The following is a 19,434-nucleotide window of genomic DNA, read 5'->3' as shown; positions in this document are numbered from 1 at the left end:
GCACTTTTAAAACCCCGTTTACTAAATTCCTCGCAGAGCAGCGCATGCGCTGGCTCAGCGAGACCTAAAAAGGTACCCAAGGACCAACCTTAGAAGGACTGGGTCGCTAGTTCATCTAATTCTTGCAAAAACTATTGTTAGGGCTGTGAACTGGTATTATACTCCAGGAACGTGGGCTTATAAATCTCCACCCGTTATATCCCGCTTCCACGAGAACCTTTTTGGATAGACGAACGAGCCAAGGTAACCTCAGGACAAACATGGGGCTCAATTAACTGAAGATATACCTTAATCACAAGAACAACCCAATACGCCCACAAGACCTGTGTAAATGTGTATATCAAGCGATGCAAAACATCGCATAGGTCTTATTCAAGGCAAGAAACCTCATACAGAAATTAGAGGGTTCTAAACATCAATAGAAAATATTAGCTATTTTAGCTTAATTCATCAACAGTATTAAGTCTACACTGTTGGAAGAATAATCACAACTCTTTGATAAAAGAATACATCAATAAAGTGCTGGACCAAGGAAGTTTGTCGTACATATATTGTATCCATACATATAAAAGGTGTTTAAAGCGTGAATCAATAGTGCAGTGACTTTGCAGCGCAGAGCGGCATCATCAATTCCGGTGTATGCCGCTTTGAGAGGCGACACAGCGACCGTTATGCATTTTCGAGCCATTTAAGTAAGCATTTGTATACAGCACTTTTGAGAAATTTCATGCCACGTTCTTGGGGTTGTTACTGATTAATCGTTGAATTCTCCAGTATGATCTGGGAAAACCAGATTGCATGCCATTTAAGTAGGATACGGTTGCACAAGGATGCTTTAGTCCGATCTATTCTTGGGATTGTCGTAACCACAGACTTAGCTAACATTTGATTTTGACCTGCCTGGCTACTGCACTGGTATAGCGCGGCACTAGCGAGTCTTGTGCATGCCTCTTTGGGCATTTCCCACTGTGAGGTGACACAGCAACTGTTACAGGCTATATGCCTACCTATCAATGTAAGTATTTTACTTTAGCACTTTGGATAACTTGGATGCCACACGCTTAATATGATACGATTTGGTATAACCTATTTGGGTGCCATTCTAGTTGGATATGGGAACAGCAAGTAATATTCTCATAGAGGTGTTGCCCTCCCTCCTGGGGACGCTGTGGCCTCGGCCACATATTCATGTGTGCTTTTAGATCACTTAACCCCAGCCTAAAGAGCACTTTTGGCACGATTGCATGGACCTCCCTGCCAACTTCGAGTTGTTTTAAAGTTTAAATGATAGGACATTAGGTTTGGCTAATGGTTGGCCCGCTTTATTCTACTTAATCGTAGCATATTTTAGGAATTGATTGAACGCGTCAAGTTAGTGGACTTAACAGAGTTGCCACTGCTTTAGTCTTACATAATAAGTAATTGAGCTGTGACCCCCCGTTCCTCTGTTTCTATTCACACAGCTGTGATAGTCTGATGACGTCCTGAGGAGACCCCCTATAAATTGCTTGGGGTCGAAACATCAAAAAACATTCCCAATTGGTTGATACCTAGAATTTAACCATAAGGGTGGCCAGACTCTTTGAGCCTCTTTTTATTGTTGGAAACTCGTGTACACACAACCATTGGGATCCCACAGCGATGTCTTTGCATTATAATGATTGTTGTCTGTTGAACAACTATGTACACTGCATCGGTCGTCTGCCTATTGGTTCACACCTTCATATATGTATGAATACAATGCATGTAGGACTGAAGCTTCCTTGCTCCAGCACTATACAGATGTATTCTTCTATCAAAGAGTCATGAAGATTGTTCTTCCAACAGAGCATACTTAAAACTGTTGATGACCAATTAAGGGAAGAAATCTCTCTCCGGATTTCATTGTGCAGCTTGATAAAAATCATTTAAAAAATAAAAAAGGAGCATCACCTTGCATAACGGACAAGAGTAGGAATAAAATGGGAACTGAACAGGTTTAATTACACAGGATATGCATGTTTACTTGTATGCAGACCACAAAGTGAGAGTTATTTCTAGTAGACATGATGGGTTAGCAATGGATCAGCTCGTAGTTTTGCTCTTAAGGCGAAGCAGATCCATAGCTCCTTTCTGGCTCAGCTCTCCCTTGGAGCTTGGACACCTCTACCTTCAGAGAACTTTCAAACTGTGCATGAGTCACAGTTACACAAACAAGGACAGATCTAGGTGTCATCCCAAACGCTTCACACTCTTGCCAACTAGGACGCGTGAAGGCGCTCTCACAATCAGCCCCTCCTTCGATTACATAACAGGGCAGTGCCCAGTACCTGAATCTGGAAAAACTCGCCCATCTCCAGCAGGATGGCTTTCGCATGTTCGTGTTCTTCCTCTCCGTCAATGCCGGCCTGAGGAAAGAAGGAATAGTCAATACAATCTGCAGAAGCAGAACGCTTTGCTTCAGTCCTTGAGCGTATAGTTTCACTCCATGAGTATTCTCTTTTCTGTGTGTATGTGGTGCTAATATTACTAATACATTTTTTTTTAAATTATTCTAAGATGCAGGATGATTCTTGCTACCCTGTGGAGTGAAGAGATTTCCTTTATAACAGGATCTAATAAAATGAAGTTCTGCCAAAAGCTTTTCGAAACTTTAAATAGGTCCTTGGAGGTTTTAATGAGGAAACTGGGGAGCCAGTGAGGATTACATGGAGGTACACAGTAAACAATACACATTATTTTTCTAAAAACTTTATATCAGCCAGGGTTGGGGCATTCCCAAAGCCACACCGTCTAGGACATTTTATGGCGACAAGGACAAGCAGCTTTCATTCATTTTGCACTTAGGACAAGTAGCCTCCACCTCCTGCATCAACAAATAGTTGTCTGCCTATTTGCAGTACATTTGTGGGACAGGTTGGCCTCTAAGGCAACAGTGGAATAGGAAAGTAATTTTGTTGAAGATGCTAAATTTATGTATATAGTTCATTAGCCCAAAACCTAAGCGGTTAAGTTGAGCTACCAAAATATATACAATGAGCTGTAAGCTCATCCTGCATTACTGACAGTGGTTCTACTGTGAAAAAGTCAAGTACTGACTGGTTCAGATAAAACTGTGCAGAAGCTTGCAAAATTTTAAAAATCTGTAATGATCTCAGAAACCTTTTTTTTATGCCTTTTTTTTTATGTATGCAAACACATGCAGAAAAAAAAAAACAAGATTAGTGATTTTTATTTCGAAAGCAAACAATGCATCCCCAAATATACATGCAAATTTAAGAAGAAGAAAAAAACCCACAAACGCACACGTATGCAGTGGTATAGCTAAAAGGACTTAGCCTGGAAAGGCTATGGCGTACCCTTTGGCTTTACCATTTCTTGTTGGCACTGCAGAACAGCATCAGTCAAAAATAAATAAGCACATAACCCAAATATCCAAAATGGAAGAATGGCTGGGCCTTGCATGAAGACATAGGAGCCATGATGAGGAGGTGGCCATTTGATTTACTTGTAAGTCACTGTTAAAAGATGGTTATAAACAACCTGAAAAGTGTGCAAAAGTATGCTATAGAGAAATTATCTATCACGTAGCTAACTGTCGCTATCGATCCCTCTGAAAAAGACAATTCAAAGAACGAAGAGAAAATAATGGGGTGGGTAAGAAATGGAGATGTGGGGTAAGCAGAGCTGCTCAATGCCACGGAGGAGCAGGGAGTAGTAAAGAGGAGACTGCGGCGGGGGAGTAACAGAGAGAGCTGGGGTAGGAAAAGCAGGATGAGGAGTGGTGGGGGAAGTAACAAACAATCTGGGGGAGCAAAATAGGGGACTGACTAGTGAGGGACAAAATAATTTGATAAAGTATTTTCCTTCGGGGACTGTAACCTACTAAAAAGCTATACAACAATATTGGCCCTCTTTATCCTTGGTCAGCCTGGGAATCGAAGGAGAAACTGAAATACAGGCACCCTCCCCCTGCACAGATAAACACTGCTTGTCCACTCACCATGTACATGGCTGCAGCAACTGGAAGGTAGAACGAATAGAAGGCCGTTTTGTATTTAACAATGGCTTTGTACCTAATAAAAAAAAAAAAAAAAAAAAGGAACAATTTTTAAATGTATTTAAAAAGTTGATCAAATTAAGAGTAAACAAGTAATTGGAGTGCAGTGCAGCAAAACTACTGTTCACAAGAGGGGCAAAGCAGCCCTAAGCACCTCGTTCTACCACAATAATCGATGTGCCTCCCTAAGTGTCCTCTTTTTTAAGTTTCGCTTCAATAGCGCTGTACAGCAACCCCTTGAGGCAAAGCCTTATCCAAAGCTCCTAAAAGAAAGACTTTTCACACCGCTCAGGAAGAGGTACATACCCTGTGCTATGCAGGTAATAAACCCTCCACCTGCTTCGCAAACTAAAATAGTCCACATACTAGATTCTCTAACAAGGCAAAAAATAAAAACTCAATGCCTTCGATTGCCCCCTTCATCCTCACCCACCACGCTGCTGTCCAAGACAACAAAATGCGCCCTTCCCGCCTCAAGGCACTCCATCTATTTCACACCCACCCATTACCTCATTGTTTTCAAGATCAGACTTATCCGAGACCACTGTAATATATATATATATTCATTCACTGAAAAAAACAAAGGTTATAGGGACATTATAGTTAGGCAGCTCTCTCTGCCCTCCTCTTGAGGTAGCCAGAATTGCTTATGGACAGAGGGAGCTGCTGCACATGCAGCTCCCTCTGACCAAAAGCAATTCTGCGCAGCTTCGTGGAAGCAAGAGCATTTTTAATAAAGCAGAGCAGTGTTTTCTCCCACCAAGCCATAACAAACTGCAATGTCCCGAGATGGGCACCCTGGAACACTGCTAGAGCCGGTCCTGGGGGGGTGGTAATCTTCAAGGGCTATGTAGGGATTTTGGAGGGGGGCCACGCGCCCCTCTCCTTTATTCAGATTGGACCCGGGGAGGTGGTGTTTCCCGGTCCCAGGGGTCCGCAATGGACCCCTTTAATTATTGTATGTGTCCCCCAGGTAGGTGGCGGTCCCCGGGGCTGCGTGGGGGGAGGGGGCGGTGCTCCCCCCCACACTTTGTTACTCATTTTAGCCTATGGGAGGTGTGTCCACGAGGCACCCTCCCACCACATAATTGGAAATAGCCCCAGGGAGATGGTGGCCCACGGGGTTGCAGACAGGCCCATTGGGCCCAGCCACATTCATAACAAAAACTGCCCCAGGGAGCTGGTGGTCCCCGGGGCTTTCGATAGCCTGAGGAAGGGGGACCTGTGTGCCCCCCTCCTATATTTATTATATGCCCCCGGGACCTGGCCCAACCGGGGGTTATTTGAAAGCAAGAGCGGGAGACCGCACATGCTTTTTGTTTTTCCCTGCAAATTTGTGAATATCGCAGCAAATGTTTTTTATTTAAATTAAAAAAAAATGCTTTTGTGCCATGGCGGGGTTCCAGGGGGACCCCAAAACAATGGCTTGGAGGTCTGGGTATTCCTACCCTGCCCCCTTTTCTTTATTTTCACTTTTTTTCTAGGACTCTGAAGCAGAGTCCCAAGATGGCTGCCAACACTTCCGTGTTGAAGTGTTGGCAGCCAATCAGAGCAGTGTTTTTCCCTATACGATCGTCTTTTTTCCGCAAAGGCTTCGCAACCAGAGATGTATCTATCTTTTTCTTCTTACATTTCTGAAAAACTATTGAACGGATTAACACCAAATATCACAATCTGAGTAAGAACATCTGCCTTTCTGCCAAATTTGGTGTAATTCCGTCCAGCAATTTGGGCTGTAGGTTCGGCAACATGTTCCTATGGGAATTAATATTACAAATGCATCCTTTTTTTCACGCCCCTATTTCTCGGTACCCACTGCAGGATCACCCCCAAACTCTCCATGACACACAGAACCTACTTTGACAACTGTTTGGGAAAATTTCATGAAGATTGGTCAAACGATACCAAAAGTTATATTGCTGTTCCTATGGATACTAGGTGCCAACTGTAACTACATACATTATACACACACACGCACACACATTCGCTGCTGGTTGTAGTGCCTCATGCGGGTGGCTTAGGAAGGGTATCCCCCAGACGTGGGTTCCGTGAGCACTATGCCACTGGAACCAAGCTGCCCCTAACTGATGAGCTCCAATCAAGGGAAAACCAGTCTTATGTCCTTGTGTACCACTTCAGGAGGAACCTGACCTGGTGGTTTGGCTGGACTCTTACCACTAAAGAAGAGCAAGATTGATTTGTGCAAGACTGGGTCAAAATAATGACAGACTGGGATGCAGCCAAGAGTAATCACCAGTGACTGGTATTAAAGCACCCCATCCATCACTTTCTTTGTATGCTTCAATGGGACCCCCACTTACAGCAAGAGTTTAAAGTGTAGCTTATCTAATTAGTATCGCTCAACCAAAAGACTTGTGAATATTTACAGTGTAAAAACTTGGGGAGTGAAAAACAGAATAGAAGTAAACTTTTAGAGAAAGGGAGGGGCAGTCTCAAGTGGAGTTATCTACCCAATTGATCATCTGAACAGTTTTGGGGAAGATGGTCGGAACAAGGGGTGGCGGGGAATACATTTTCAAGCATGTGACTGGAAGGGGAGGGATCTACAAAGTTGTGGTGAAGAATGCAGACTGTTGTTTAAGACAGAGCCTACAATATAGCATTCCATTCTCACTCACAATACAGGGTTCCTGGACCAATTTGCTCACAGTACAACTTACACCAGTCACAGTGCTGGGTTCTGGAGCTCCCACTCAAATGTACAGGGATCATAGGCTCCTTCGCTCATCCATCACACCCACCTCTGCTCTGTGAACCGGGTAAAGTCAACCTTGCCGGGCTCTGCGGTGTTTATATCCAAGGACTGGCCAAGCTCAGTATTGTAGGTAGTCTGTGCGAAAGAAACAAACACTGGTTCAATTTTACAAAATAGTTTCACCTGCAAAACATGGCAACACTGGAAAAGGTCAGAGAACAAGCTTGGGCCTAGGAAAGGAAGCCAGAACAGGTAGAGGAAAACAGAGTAGAACACACACAATGGAACGAAACAAATACAATATGTACCTATGGTGGCAAGTACAGAGTAAACAGACGAAGGACCAATAACATCATGCCTTTAAAAAGGACAAGAGTGATGGAGAACAAAAATGGTGATAGCAATTTTAGGATTTAAAAAAAAGTGATAGAGTAAACCAGACAAGGGATGCAGAGTAGGCTGAAACAGAGTGGACGAACAAGTCTATTAAGGGAAAGCGAGAGAGCAGGTAAGCTTGAAAAGAGATACAGTGGACTGAATGGGAGTAGAAGGGAAACTGTACAGGCAGCACGAAAAGTCAAGAAGTGAAAGAAAGCGGAGGAGAAGAGTGAGCAAGGAGAAAAACACAGGGCAGAGATCAAGTAACAAAAGGAAAGAGCAGATTGGCTACTCTTACCTGTAGGAAGAGCTCAAGCAGGTTGAGGTAATAGGGCTGCTGGCGACAGTATTTCTTCAGTAGGCGGTATATACATGCTTCAAGAAGGAAGGAGTCGTTGATGGCACTCAGGCCTATGCCACCCTGGAACAGAAGAGATGGTTAAAGCAAGGATCACCACGCATGCTCGTCACTCCGGCTGCATGCACACGAGCAGTGTATGGACTGCTGTCTAAGAGCAATCCGAGATTCAGGAAAGGGTAGGCAGAAACCATCTCCATGGCCTATCCTCTTGGAGATTAGATCTAACCCGGAGACAATGCGACAGATTTAACCACAGTACACCCAAGCACTGCCAACATAAAGCTGCTAGACTGCAGGGGGAGGGAGATCTTCTTACTTTCAGGCAGTGGTGAGCTCTGGGACTAATTTTGTCAGACGCTCATCCCAGACAGAGCAAGGGTGGGGGAAAAAAAAAAAAAAAGGCAGAAATGAAAGAATGAAGGATGAACAGAAACAAAACAGCGACAAAGGGGCTGTGAAAATGAACCTGGGCTAAAGATCCATGAAGTGCCATTGTGTGACCATGGCATTCTGGAGCTCCTCAGAAGAACTTTGGGGCGCTGGACATTTTTGCCAAATTAAATGTGGCAAGCAGATAAAATGTGCAGAGCAAGTTACCAGATTCATTAAGTACTGAAAAAGATGGTTCTGGTAATTAAACAGGCTAGGCTTTCTGCCAAAAGGCTTCCCAACAATCCTCCCCCACTTTATAGGGCTGGCCAAAAGAAAGAGCTCCCACTCACAAGCATGTCTCATCTCTCAAGGGAAGACTATGTGGTCACCAAAGTGCACATTCTAAACCACAAATAAAAGTTACACATATACACTAGATTACTTTACAAAAGCAAATAAGTGATATGCCGCTTTTAAACAAGCCCGCTTCCTCTGGCATAATGTAGTAACCACAGACCTTGCAGCACCTATTTACACCCTCGGACCCTCACCTTTTTGTACCAGCAGGGTTTCCCTCGCCGCATCACTGAATAGTCCATGATGTCATCAGCCACCAGAAAGAACGCTTGGAGCTGCAGGGAAGCAAAAAAGATACTTCAGAGTGAACAGGTACAAGTGAAACAGGCCTATTACGGGACTCGTTGTGGCAACTTCTAGGTATGTTTATTTAGGGTTTTCAACCACTGGTGAGGACTATGTTTTCACTGACGACTGCTCCGGAAGGGTTCTTGTGGAGAGGAAGCAATTATTTCTCCTTTAAGCATCACCCCAATCCCTACTAAAAAGTGACCGGATGAGGAAGGTGGCTGCACTTCAGCGGTCTTTTTCAATGAGGACTAGATACCAAGTCAAGCTTGCCCTGGTTCCTGGGTTTTCCCTCCAAAATATCATGGGCCAACAAAACCCAGATATTCGGCATCTTATTGGACATGAAGATCTCCGCTCATGCGCAAAGCATGTACGGAGCCATTCATGCTTTCTGATCTTAAACTTGGCTTCTCCTAAGGGCCTGTGGGATTCCTCTCAAACATTGCTTCCAATGAACCCAGTTACACATGCTGCTGTCTTTATCCTGTGAACCACCTCCCACACATGCAAAATGAATCAGTCCCAAAGTCTCTCTCAGTCAATGAATGAGCCCAAAGACTAGGCGAGCCCCTCGTTCAGGTGCCCCCGCCCACCCCCTTCCAGCGGACAAGAGAAAAAAAAAATGTGTTTAGAGCATATTATATAGGAGATAGAGAAAAGCATGAGCCTTTACAACAGCATTGTGGGGTAAAGGCATGCGTGGCATTAAAACATGTTGTAAAGGGCTGAACGCGTTGTATGCCGGCAGGGTAAAGGCCCACGCTGTAAAGTCTGATATTGAAGGGCATTTGATAACATCAGTGTTTCCTCAAAGTCTGTTCCCTAGTCTTACGGCACTCACTGATCAATCAGGTGCTGTACACTCTGCCCGACACTCGACCAGCCCCATACCCCACTAGTGCTTTACACCATGCCCGACACTCGACAAGCCCCATACCCCACTAGTGCTTTACACCATGCCCGACACTCGACCAGCCCAATACCCTACTAGTGCTTTACACTCTGCCCGACACTCGACAAGCCCCATACCCCACTAGTGCTTTACACCATGCCCGACACTCGACCAGCCCAATACCCCACTAGTGCTTTACACCATGCCCGACACTCAACAAGCCCCATACCCCACTAGTGCTTTACACCATGCCCGACACTCAACAAGCCCCATACCCTACTAGTGCTTTACACTCTGCCCAACACTCGACCAGCCCCATACCCCACTAGTGCTTTACACTCTGCCGACAAGCCCCATACCCCACTAGTGCTTTACACTGCCCGACACTTGACAAGTCCCATACCCCACTAGCGCTTTACACTGCCCAACACTTGACAAGCCCCATACCCCACTAGTGCTTTACAGTCTACGCCACACTTGACAAGCCCCACACCCCACTAGAGTCACAACATCGGTTGCCTTATGACGCAATCGGGTGGCAGACAACACAGCCTTACTCACCAGCTCAATGCACCATCCCACAGCCAGCACACACTGGAGATTTCCCGGCTTCTGTAACTCTGGTCCCGCCAGCTCTCGGTAGGCTGCGAGTACAGTCAGGCCGCGATTGTTTTTTCCACCTGGCGTTGTGTACTCCACCACCTGCAGTGACACAACATTGAAACAAACACTGCTGAATTATTCCCTTCAGCAGAAACTATGAATCAGCACAGACCCACACATCCAGTGATGGTGCCACGTTTACTACAGCTGACATTAAACACATTCAAACTGGTAGCATTAATTTGCTTGAACTTTCATTAAATGCCTCAAAGGTTTCATTTACGAAGGAGTCCGGCTTATTTACAATTTCTGATATTTTTGGTTGTTGACCTATGAATTTGGTGCCCATTTTATAATTTACTGAATGCTGGCAGAAATTTTGTAGGTTTCATTCCAAATAAATTATGATTAATGGCCTTTTTTTAAAAAAAATAAAAAAAAAAACACATTGCAATGAGACATGTACCAGAAACTACCCAAAACATGTTCTCTCTTTAGGTCTTCATTCTTGGAGTTCTAAAGAAAGGAAGTGTTCCTTGTAATAAAGATAGGAGAACTTGAATAATGAAGCACTTTAAATGAATGTTAAGATGTGGGAAAGCCTAGCGAGAAGTGAAGAGAAAAAAAAATCGTAACTTTTTTTTTTTTTAAAGTAACAAATGCAGGAGGGAAGGCCATGAGGTAGGGAAGCAAGAATGAGACAAGTAGACTGAGGGAATTAAGAAAGCTAAAGGCGGAAGCCGGATGAACAAGTACAAGGTAAGGATTCAAAGTAAACCAGGACAGAGCAGCAACACAGATGGTGGATGAAGAGTGGTAAACACTCATTTTACTCTGGGGCTTGTATATAATCACATGCACCAGACTTCATCCATGTGACTGCAGTGAAAGGAGTACAACACCGTAGCATTGGTTAAAAACAGACAGGATGGGACTAATTATATATTACACACACACATATATACACACACACACACCGTATGTAAGATAAGCAGTGAGCTTAAAAGTCAGAACAGTTAAATAACCTAGGGCGAGTCTGCCGGGTGCAATGCAAGGAACAACAAGCATTAAGCTGTACAAAAGCCATAAAAAAAATTGGTACAAATCAAGAGGGAAAAATACTAGATGCAACTTTATTACAAGGTTTATGGGAAATTGAGAACATCCTCAAGGCTAAAAGACTGATCCACCTGCATAAGAAAGCTTTTGTAAATGTCTGTCTTAGCTGGAGTCACAAGGGAGTTCTCACTGCCGTTACCTCTTTGAGTCGCACAATGGCGTCTCCAATTTCCGGGTGCTGCAGATCATCCTCCGTGAGGTCCTGCAAAATCTGCGTAAAGAAGCCGACAAACTCCTGTTTGTCAGCAGAAGACGATGACCGCTGTGTGCCGTTCATTCTCAGAGCCTGGGTGCAGAAAGAAGAAGACAAGAGGGTTAGACTGGAGGACCAGTTTAGATAGACACCCACAATGCCCGCAAGTAGGAGAAAAATGGACACGAGAGGTCTATGGTTGGTCACTTACACCCTAGTGCCTTAAAAAGAGCGATGAGTGATAGATCTGATGATGGTGAGTCACACACCCTGCATCACTCAAATGGAGGAGACCGGTGTATGAAATGGGGTTACCTGGCAATTCATCTAAAGCCAAATAACTTTGAGGACTGAACAAGATAGAGAGATGGGGCAGAGCATAGGATTATGCTTAGTCGCAAATCATTCTGAGCACTGGCGTTAGAGAAGGGAGTCCAATGGGATGTTACTAACTACGAGGAGTAAAAAACAAGACTGTCAGGCCAAGGACAGACCCTGCAGTGTCATACAAACACCAGCTCTCAGTGCAAGAGATAGAAATTGGTAATGAGTGGGGTGTAGTTTACCCAAGAGGTGCCACAAAGACCTTTAACGTGCCCTCTGCAGACTATCTTGGGTTCTGGCTACATGGGAGCAAACCATCCCCTATCAATCAGATTAATTGTAAAAAGGGATCTAGAGCCAACCAGGGACCCTATGTGCAGAGTGGATGTCACGGGCAATCTGCAGTCTGCAACACTCCAATATTGGTTCTAAATACCCTATCGGCATACGAGATCAGAGATGAAAGTGTCAATTTCTTATGCTTCATCTGGGGCCAGATGTATGAACATTGGATTCACAAAAAATTTCAAATTGCGTGTCAGCTTTTTATTGAATCCAGTGAGATTTAGCAAACTGATCTATGTAATATTAGGTAGGTTCATGCAATCACCATTCGGAGTGGGTCGCAACCAGACTTACCTCTTGAATATTAATGGGATAGGTCACAAATTGCAGCTTACTACAACTGGATGCAATCAAAGGAATGTGGCCTGCAGGGGTCAGCGGACCCCTATGCCTGTGATTGTAGTTAAATACAGTCAACTTTTATATTTAGAAATGCAGCTTGTTTTCCTTTAACGTTTTAGAGTTGGTAGCGAGTCCTCAGACCACAGTCTGACCCAAACACTTCATTTTTTTAAAAATGTATTTCAACATTCACACAATGGGGCCTCCGCTCTATTGCTTCTTAAAGGAGTTGGTAACTTTTCAATGGTAACTAAAAGTGTGATTGCAAAAATCGGATGCATTACTTTGTAAATCGCAATTTCGAAGTGACACCCTAAACACGCCCCTTCCAAACTGATTCGTTATTTGTTCCTAAACTAATTTTTTGATTCAGTAACTATTTACTGAATTGCAAAATAGGTTTAGTGGTTGTAAACCCTGTCATTCACCAAATTTCAGGGTTTGCACCACTAAATGGTTTACTACATCTTGGCCCAAATTCCTATATAACGCTAAGGATTCCCACTTGGAGGAACCTCAGTATCGGTGCCGTGCTGTGCCGGTTATACTTTGGAGAAACCACTTGGGAGTGACTTTCTACTATTACATTAGTAGTCTGATCTACCGCAAATCCTGGAAGACAACACAACAACTTATGAACCCTGAGGAAGTCCTCCTCAGGATGAAACGTGTTGGCTGGGCTGGATTGTGATGTCTAAAAAACAACAATACAATTATTTTGGATACTACATTATGGCTCCCACTTCGTGATGGATTGGAAAGAAGGAATCTGTTAAACGAGGATGAACATTTGACCTTTGGAACTTTCAGTAAGCTTCGAGTTCATGCAGAGTTACCTTTCGTGTATAATTTTGCAAAAAAAATACATACGGTCAGAACATCCCTTTTGATATAAAGCGAGAGCTCTACCAAAAAAGAACTTAATCACATACAGAATGTCTCACCTGTCGTGTCCCAAAGCAAGAACAGTAGTGACATCAAGCCCAAATGTAAGATGCCAGAGGCAGATGTCTAGGACAATATGCAAACAATGCACATAATAGCAATTTCATCGAATTTCAAGAAAAAGTGCTACCATGCTACTGTAATACCTCTTACTACACACTAAGTAAGAGTACCCCAAAAAGTACCCAGTACTGACAAGTGCCCAGTAATGAATAGAGGCAGGGTGTCAATCAAAATGAAGAATCTGCCACAGATTAAATGCCTAGTTTCATTTTCTTTCTAAATAATTCGATTTCCAATCAATTCGAATTGAAGAAAAAAAACCACACACAAAAAAAAACAAAAAAAAAAAAAACACATATGGACTAGAAGTCTACATTTGCCTTTAATTTAGTAAACGGAGGGACTCTTGCAGTCACAGCTCTATGCACCAGCAGGTATGTCAACGTGGGAGCATGAGGTATTTAATTTCAACTGGAATGTTTCCTCCAGATTTCAGAATCTGCCATCCACACTAAGATTATATAAAAGCCCTACGAAGGATGGGCTACAATAGCATACGTAAACCTAAAAGTTTGATACTTTGATCTACAAAGTGGTGCTACATACATCTCATGACAAATGAATATTGTGTGATTTTATTGTCAGGGACGAAGGTGAAATTACTAGAGCATATTAATATAAAGGCTCAGTGGTTTTGCTGCAGTACAATAGAACTTGTCAGATGTCGCCAGCTCTACACTGCATAGAAGTTCTTTTAGTATGATAAATCAATGTAAAGACTGAGATCCTGGTTTGTGGTTTGGCAGGCAGACTACGCCTTGGTCGAATGAGTGCCACAGGCTATAATGCACTTGTGGTACGGTGGATGGGACATCTGCCACATTTGTGGTGGAAACATACGGTCCACCAAACTAAAGATAAGGTCCCAAAGTCCTACCAGCATACGCCATCAACTTAGCTTTAAGCAATGGCCTGTCTGCAAGTGTCCTTATGCACCATTCCGAAAATAAGAGCATCACTTCTGGGAGAAGGGGTAGTCTTAAATAAAAGGTTGCACATATTTAGCCCTCGAAAGGCTCCTAATATAGTCTTATAAATCAGATTATTTAACATAGGACTGTAACAGAGAACAAGCATTTGCAATGCAATCGGTCTCGCCTTCGGGACCTTATGTATATTTAGCTGTGCAGCACATTAGCCCGGGTGCTGAAACATCTACTGTTCTTTAACATGGAGGGAAAGTAAGCACCAAACTGCGTGACACGCCGGGTATGGGAACACATGGAGAGAAAGATTGAATTTCAGCAGGAAATGGAATAGTCCAAAGCTCCGTTTTGAATATAAAATCAGGGCCTTCAGTGGTCATATCACTGAAAATAAAAGATTTGAAAAAAATATTATTGTCTACTGTGGTATCCTTGATGTTGTCATATGTTTATATACAGCTTTCATATGTTTATATATAGCTTACAGGTATTCATTGGCTTGGTTATGGAATGTTACGTAGGAGTAGAATGTAATGACATCTGTATAGAATGTAATGACATCTGCTTGTGGATGTCTGTGTTGGTGACAGTTGAAGACTACTGTTCTGTGGATGGGACCTTGGATGATGTATGTCCTGAATAAAGAAGATTGATGGCATATTGGAGTCAGCAACTTCTTCACACTGGCGACGATTGATGGGATCTCTAGACGATGTAAATGTGAACAGTTCTTGTATCAAAATGCTTTTTGATTCTGGGGCTAAGATATCACTAATTCCCAAAAGTGTTTTTTGATAAGGAATTGCGTGGTAAGGTCAAGGTATTCAAGCCTGACATCAAACCTCTTGCATATGGTGGACAGCCTATAAAACTATTTGGGTACTTCTTAGGCGACATCGAATATAAAGGAAGGTTAACTGCAGGCAAAATTTATATCTCCTGCAGAGGCGACAGCATAATAAGTTGGTTTCATCAAGCAGATTTAGGAGTGTCGTTAGCTCCTGGTTGTGACCCGTGTATAGTTCTAAGAGATTTGGGTACTTCTGCTAGAGTTAATTCTCATGGTCCTGGTACTTTGAACTCTGTGTCTTTTAAAGATAAACCAAGTACTGTATGGCAGCTTCAATTTTAAAAAGTGTTCAGTGATAAACTAGGTTGTCTCACTGGATTCACTCACAGTATAACTCTAAAAGCAGAGGCAAACCCTGTTACGTGTAAAGTACGTAATGTACCTTTGGCCATGCTAGAACCAATGCGTCTAGAATTAGAGAAGTTAAGAAAAGAAGGTATTATTGTGGAGACTGAGGCATGTGAATGGTTGGCTCCGGTAGTTTTGGCACGCAAGGCTTCCGGAGAGGTTCGTTTATGTGTGGACTTGCGCGCTCTCAATCGTGAGGTTGTACCTGATAAATATCCGTTACCTAACATCACAACCATGTTAACACAGCTTGGGGATGCGTGTGTTTTCTCGTCTTTGGATTTAAGGGCTGCATATCACCAGGTCAAAATTGATGAAAAATCCATGGGTCTTACTTCTTTCATAACCCCATTTGGAACTTACAAATTTACACGGCTGCCATTTGGTTTGATTTCCGCAGCGTCTGTGTTTCAGAGGGTCATGGAGGATGTACTTAATGGGATTCATGGGGTAAAAATATACCAGGACGATGTACTAGTGTATGGTTCGTCTCAAGAGGAACATGATCAACGATTGAAAGCTGTTTTGCAACGATTTGCAGAGAGGGGTCTGACCTTGAGAGAAAATAAATGCAAGTTTAATCTTAAAGAAATTGATTATTTAGGTCACTGTCTAACGTCCACTGGGGTCAAACCCAAGGTGAGCCTGGTTAAAACTATAAGTGAACTGCCGGTTCCAGAGTCCAGGGAGGAGTTGGTTACTTTTCTAGGTATGGCGGAGTATTATAATAAATTTGTACCGCAGTTTGCTTCCCGTACACCTAATTTGAGATCCCTTTTAAAAAAGGGGGTCAAATTTATCTGGTCCTCCAAGTGTCAGTTGGAATTTGATGACGTTAAGATGGCCCTTAATTCTGCTCCCTCTCTCCAGAGTTTTGACATCTCTTCAACCTCCATACTAGTTACAGATGCAAGCTCACGTGGTTTGGGTGCGGTTCTCAAGCAAGTCAAGAATGGGAAAGAGGTTACCATTCTTTTTCTCTCAAGAGCTCTGGTAGGTCCTGAGCTTCTTTATTCTGTAATTGAGAAGGAGGCACTGTGCATTTTTTGGGCCATCAAGAAGTTAAAAAAATTCCTTTGGGGTAATGCTTTTACTGTTCATTCGGATCACAAGCCTTTAAAAGATGTGTTTTGCAAGAAAAGTCTTGATGCAATATCATCACGGATTTGCAAGTGGGTAATTGCGCTGCAAGACTTTGATTTTGTGGTCAAATATATACCAGGGGTTGACAATAAAGTAGCGGACTGTCTGTCCCGGTTAATTCCAACGCAAAATGAAGATAGTGTTGAGGGTGTTGAGGACCCATGGGAGGTTGACGAATTTAAGGTGTGTGAAGTTGTTGAGGGTGTTGTCACTGAAAGAGATTGGAGGGATGCCATGTCTGAGGATGTGGATTTGACGGAAATTTGTGGTTTAATGGCGAATGGTTGGCCTTTATTGAGAAATTTGAGAGAAAATGCTCGTAGGTATTGGAATGTGAGGAATGAACTGTCTGTGAGTAAGGGTCTGTTGTGGAGAGGGACAAGATTAATTCCTCCGTCTTTGATTAGGGGGAAAATTGTTCATCTTGCCCATCAAGGTCATCAGGGCATTTCAAAGACAAAAGAAAGAGTGCGTCTACATTTCTGGTGGCCTGGTGTGGATTTAAGTGTGGAACGTCTGATAAGGGATTGCACTGATTGTAACATATCTGACAAGGTATGCAAAACCAGGGTACAACCCATGGTTATTCGTGAAGCACCCATACGATGCTGGCAAGATGTAGCATTGGACATTCTAGGGCCTGTGTACAATAAGAGTGGCCAGTTTTTTGTTCTGGTTCTGATGGACATGTTCTCTAGATGGCCAGAAATAAAAGTTACACAGATTATACAGACCAGTAATGTAACAAAGTTCTTGGAGGAGGTATTTGGTAGAGAAGGGTTTCCTGAATCTTTGTTAACTGACAATGGGGTTCAGTTTGTCTCGAATGATATGGAAGAGTTTTTAGCAAAAAAAGGCATTAAACATAAACGTTGCTCTCTCTATCATCCTGAATGTAATGGGATGGTGGAGAGATTCAACCGAGTGTTGAAGGAGTCCATCCAGTTAGCCAAGGCGCAAGGGAAAGACTGGGTAGCTGGGATTCATGAGAGAGTCAAGGTTTACAGGATCACACCTCACTCCACTACCGGTGCTATTCCCTTTGAACTCTTTAGAGGTTGTACTCCTAATAGTGTATTGTTCCAGTCCTGGATGAGGGAGAAAGGGGCCGAGACGGAAAATTTAAGCAATGCTCAGATGCTAGCAAGACAAAGTGCCAAGTCCTTGCAAAGGAAAAGTAAGTTTGATGTTAGACATGCTGTGGCTCGCACCTGTGTAAATGTTGGTGATCGTGTTAGAGTGCGACTCCCTCATAAATTGGGCGGCTCAAAGTTCTCCTCTCCTTTTAAAGTTGTTAAACTTTTTAACAATGCGGTTAAACTTCATGATGGACGCATTTGGAACTTAAATAGGATATCACTTATCTCTAATAATCTACCTGAGCGTGATGACAAACTTTCAAGACCGGTGCCTAAGTCCATACAAAGGGATGGTAGTGCTTTATTGCGTAGGAGCTCACGTGCTGTTAGAGTTCCTGCTGCTCTTCATGATTTCGTGTTAAATTGATCAGAATGTTAAAGCGCAGGAGGTCACGTGCTGTTAAGGTTCCTGCTGTTCTCTATGACTTTGTGTTATATTGAAACAATGTACATCCTTGCATTTGTATTTTCTTTGTTGGTTCGGGGGAAGGTGTGTGGTATCCTTGATGTTGTCATATGTTTATATACAGCTTTCATATGTTTATATATAGCTTACAGGTATTCATTGGCTTGGTTATGGAATGTTACGTAGGAGTAGAATGTAATGACATCTGTATAGAATGTAATGACATCTGCTTGTGGATGTCTGTGTTGGTGACAGTTGAAGACTACTGTTCTGTGGATGGGACCTTGGATGATGTATGTCCTGAATAAAGAAGATTGATGGCATATTGGAGTCAGCAACTTCTTCACATCTACGGGCGCTCGTGGAAGACAATTTCTATGAGCTGGAGAATGCTAAAGTGATTCTGGTATTTTACTGACCTCTGCTGGTCGTTTTCTATCAAGAAAGTTAAATAGGGGCAGTTGCCAGAAAATTTTTAAAAAGAAAGTTCCTCAGCAGAAAGCAATTCTGGTATTTTACGGACCTCTGCTGGTCGTTTTCTATCAAGACAGTTAAATAGAGGCAGTTGAACAGAAAAAAAGTCCCTAAGCGGAAGCAGACAAGTCCTAGGGCTGATCCGCAGAGCCCACAAAGTATATACACATATAAGTATATACTAAAGTATATACAAGAAGTCTCGAATGCTCGACCTAAAAACAAATGAGATTGTCCTTCTCCCATCTGGTGCCAAGCAGGACCACCCCTCCCTCAAAGCAGCTGTGAGGTGTTCCCTGAAGGCCACAAAAAAACCTCAACGCGGTCTTCACTCACTGTAGGTGCCATGGACGGCAGCTGCTCCTTTGGTAGCTTTCCAGAGTCGCCAACTTTGAACCAAGGCAGGCTGGTCTGGCCTCTTCGAGGGACAGGCAGATGCCTCCCCCAGCTGGCGCAGCAGTGGGACCGCCTGGTCCATAGCAAGCGTGACCACATGATGTCTCTATGGCAACCTTGGCCCACCTCCTGTCGTAGCTAGTAGCAAAGCCTCAATCCTTGACGTCATCAGGGTTCTGCCCTAGCAGCCCACCTCTTCAGACCGCGTGCTGTCTCTGTTCACAACACCCTACTCTGCAGCCTAGCTGCATGACTTTGTGACATAGACAAGGATATGGTCACGGAATGTAAACTAAACACTTTCTATCCAAACTCAGGGGATGAGCAATGCGCACAAAGGTAAATTAGAGACAAGAATCTGTGGCCAAAGAAGCTGCAGGAAAACACAAGAAAAATATAATCAGCTAGGAAA

General features: G+C 43.3%; 1 protein-coding gene across 5 annotated transcripts in view; it reads right to left on the bottom strand.

Annotated features, from left to right (window-relative positions):
• Nucleotides 1-19,434, bottom strand: part of FDPS (farnesyl diphosphate synthase) — a 46,190-nt gene that overhangs the window by 16,262 nt on the left and 10,494 nt on the right. For 3 of the 5 annotated variants that reach the window (XM_085639100.1, XM_085639099.1, XM_085639098.1), the window contains exons 2-8: nucleotides 11,268-11,414; nucleotides 9,968-10,108; nucleotides 8,418-8,498; nucleotides 7,432-7,554; nucleotides 6,802-6,890; nucleotides 3,983-4,055; nucleotides 2,310-2,387 (exon numbers count right to left, since the gene is read on the bottom strand). In XM_085639100.1, coding sequence (XP_085495226.1) covers nucleotides 2,310-2,387; nucleotides 3,983-4,055; nucleotides 6,802-6,890; nucleotides 7,432-7,554; nucleotides 8,418-8,498; nucleotides 9,968-10,108; nucleotides 11,268-11,405 — 723 coding nt within the window. In that variant the 5' untranslated portion in view covers nucleotides 11,406-11,414. Of the gene's footprint in view, nucleotides 1-2,309; nucleotides 2,388-3,982; nucleotides 4,056-6,801; nucleotides 6,891-7,431; nucleotides 7,555-8,417; nucleotides 8,499-9,967; nucleotides 10,109-11,267; nucleotides 11,415-18,962; nucleotides 19,396-19,434 lie in introns of all 5 variants that reach the window. The other 2 variants (XM_085639096.1, XM_085639097.1) reach the window with 1 other exon arrangement.

Source organism: Triturus cristatus, chromosome 12, assembly GCF_964204655.1.
Source record: "Triturus cristatus chromosome 12, aTriCri1.1, whole genome shotgun sequence".
NCBI lineage: Eukaryota > Metazoa > Chordata > Amphibia > Caudata > Salamandridae > Triturus > Triturus cristatus.
Note: the sequence above shows the minus strand (reverse complement) of the source record. Positions and strands in the feature narration are given on the sequence as shown.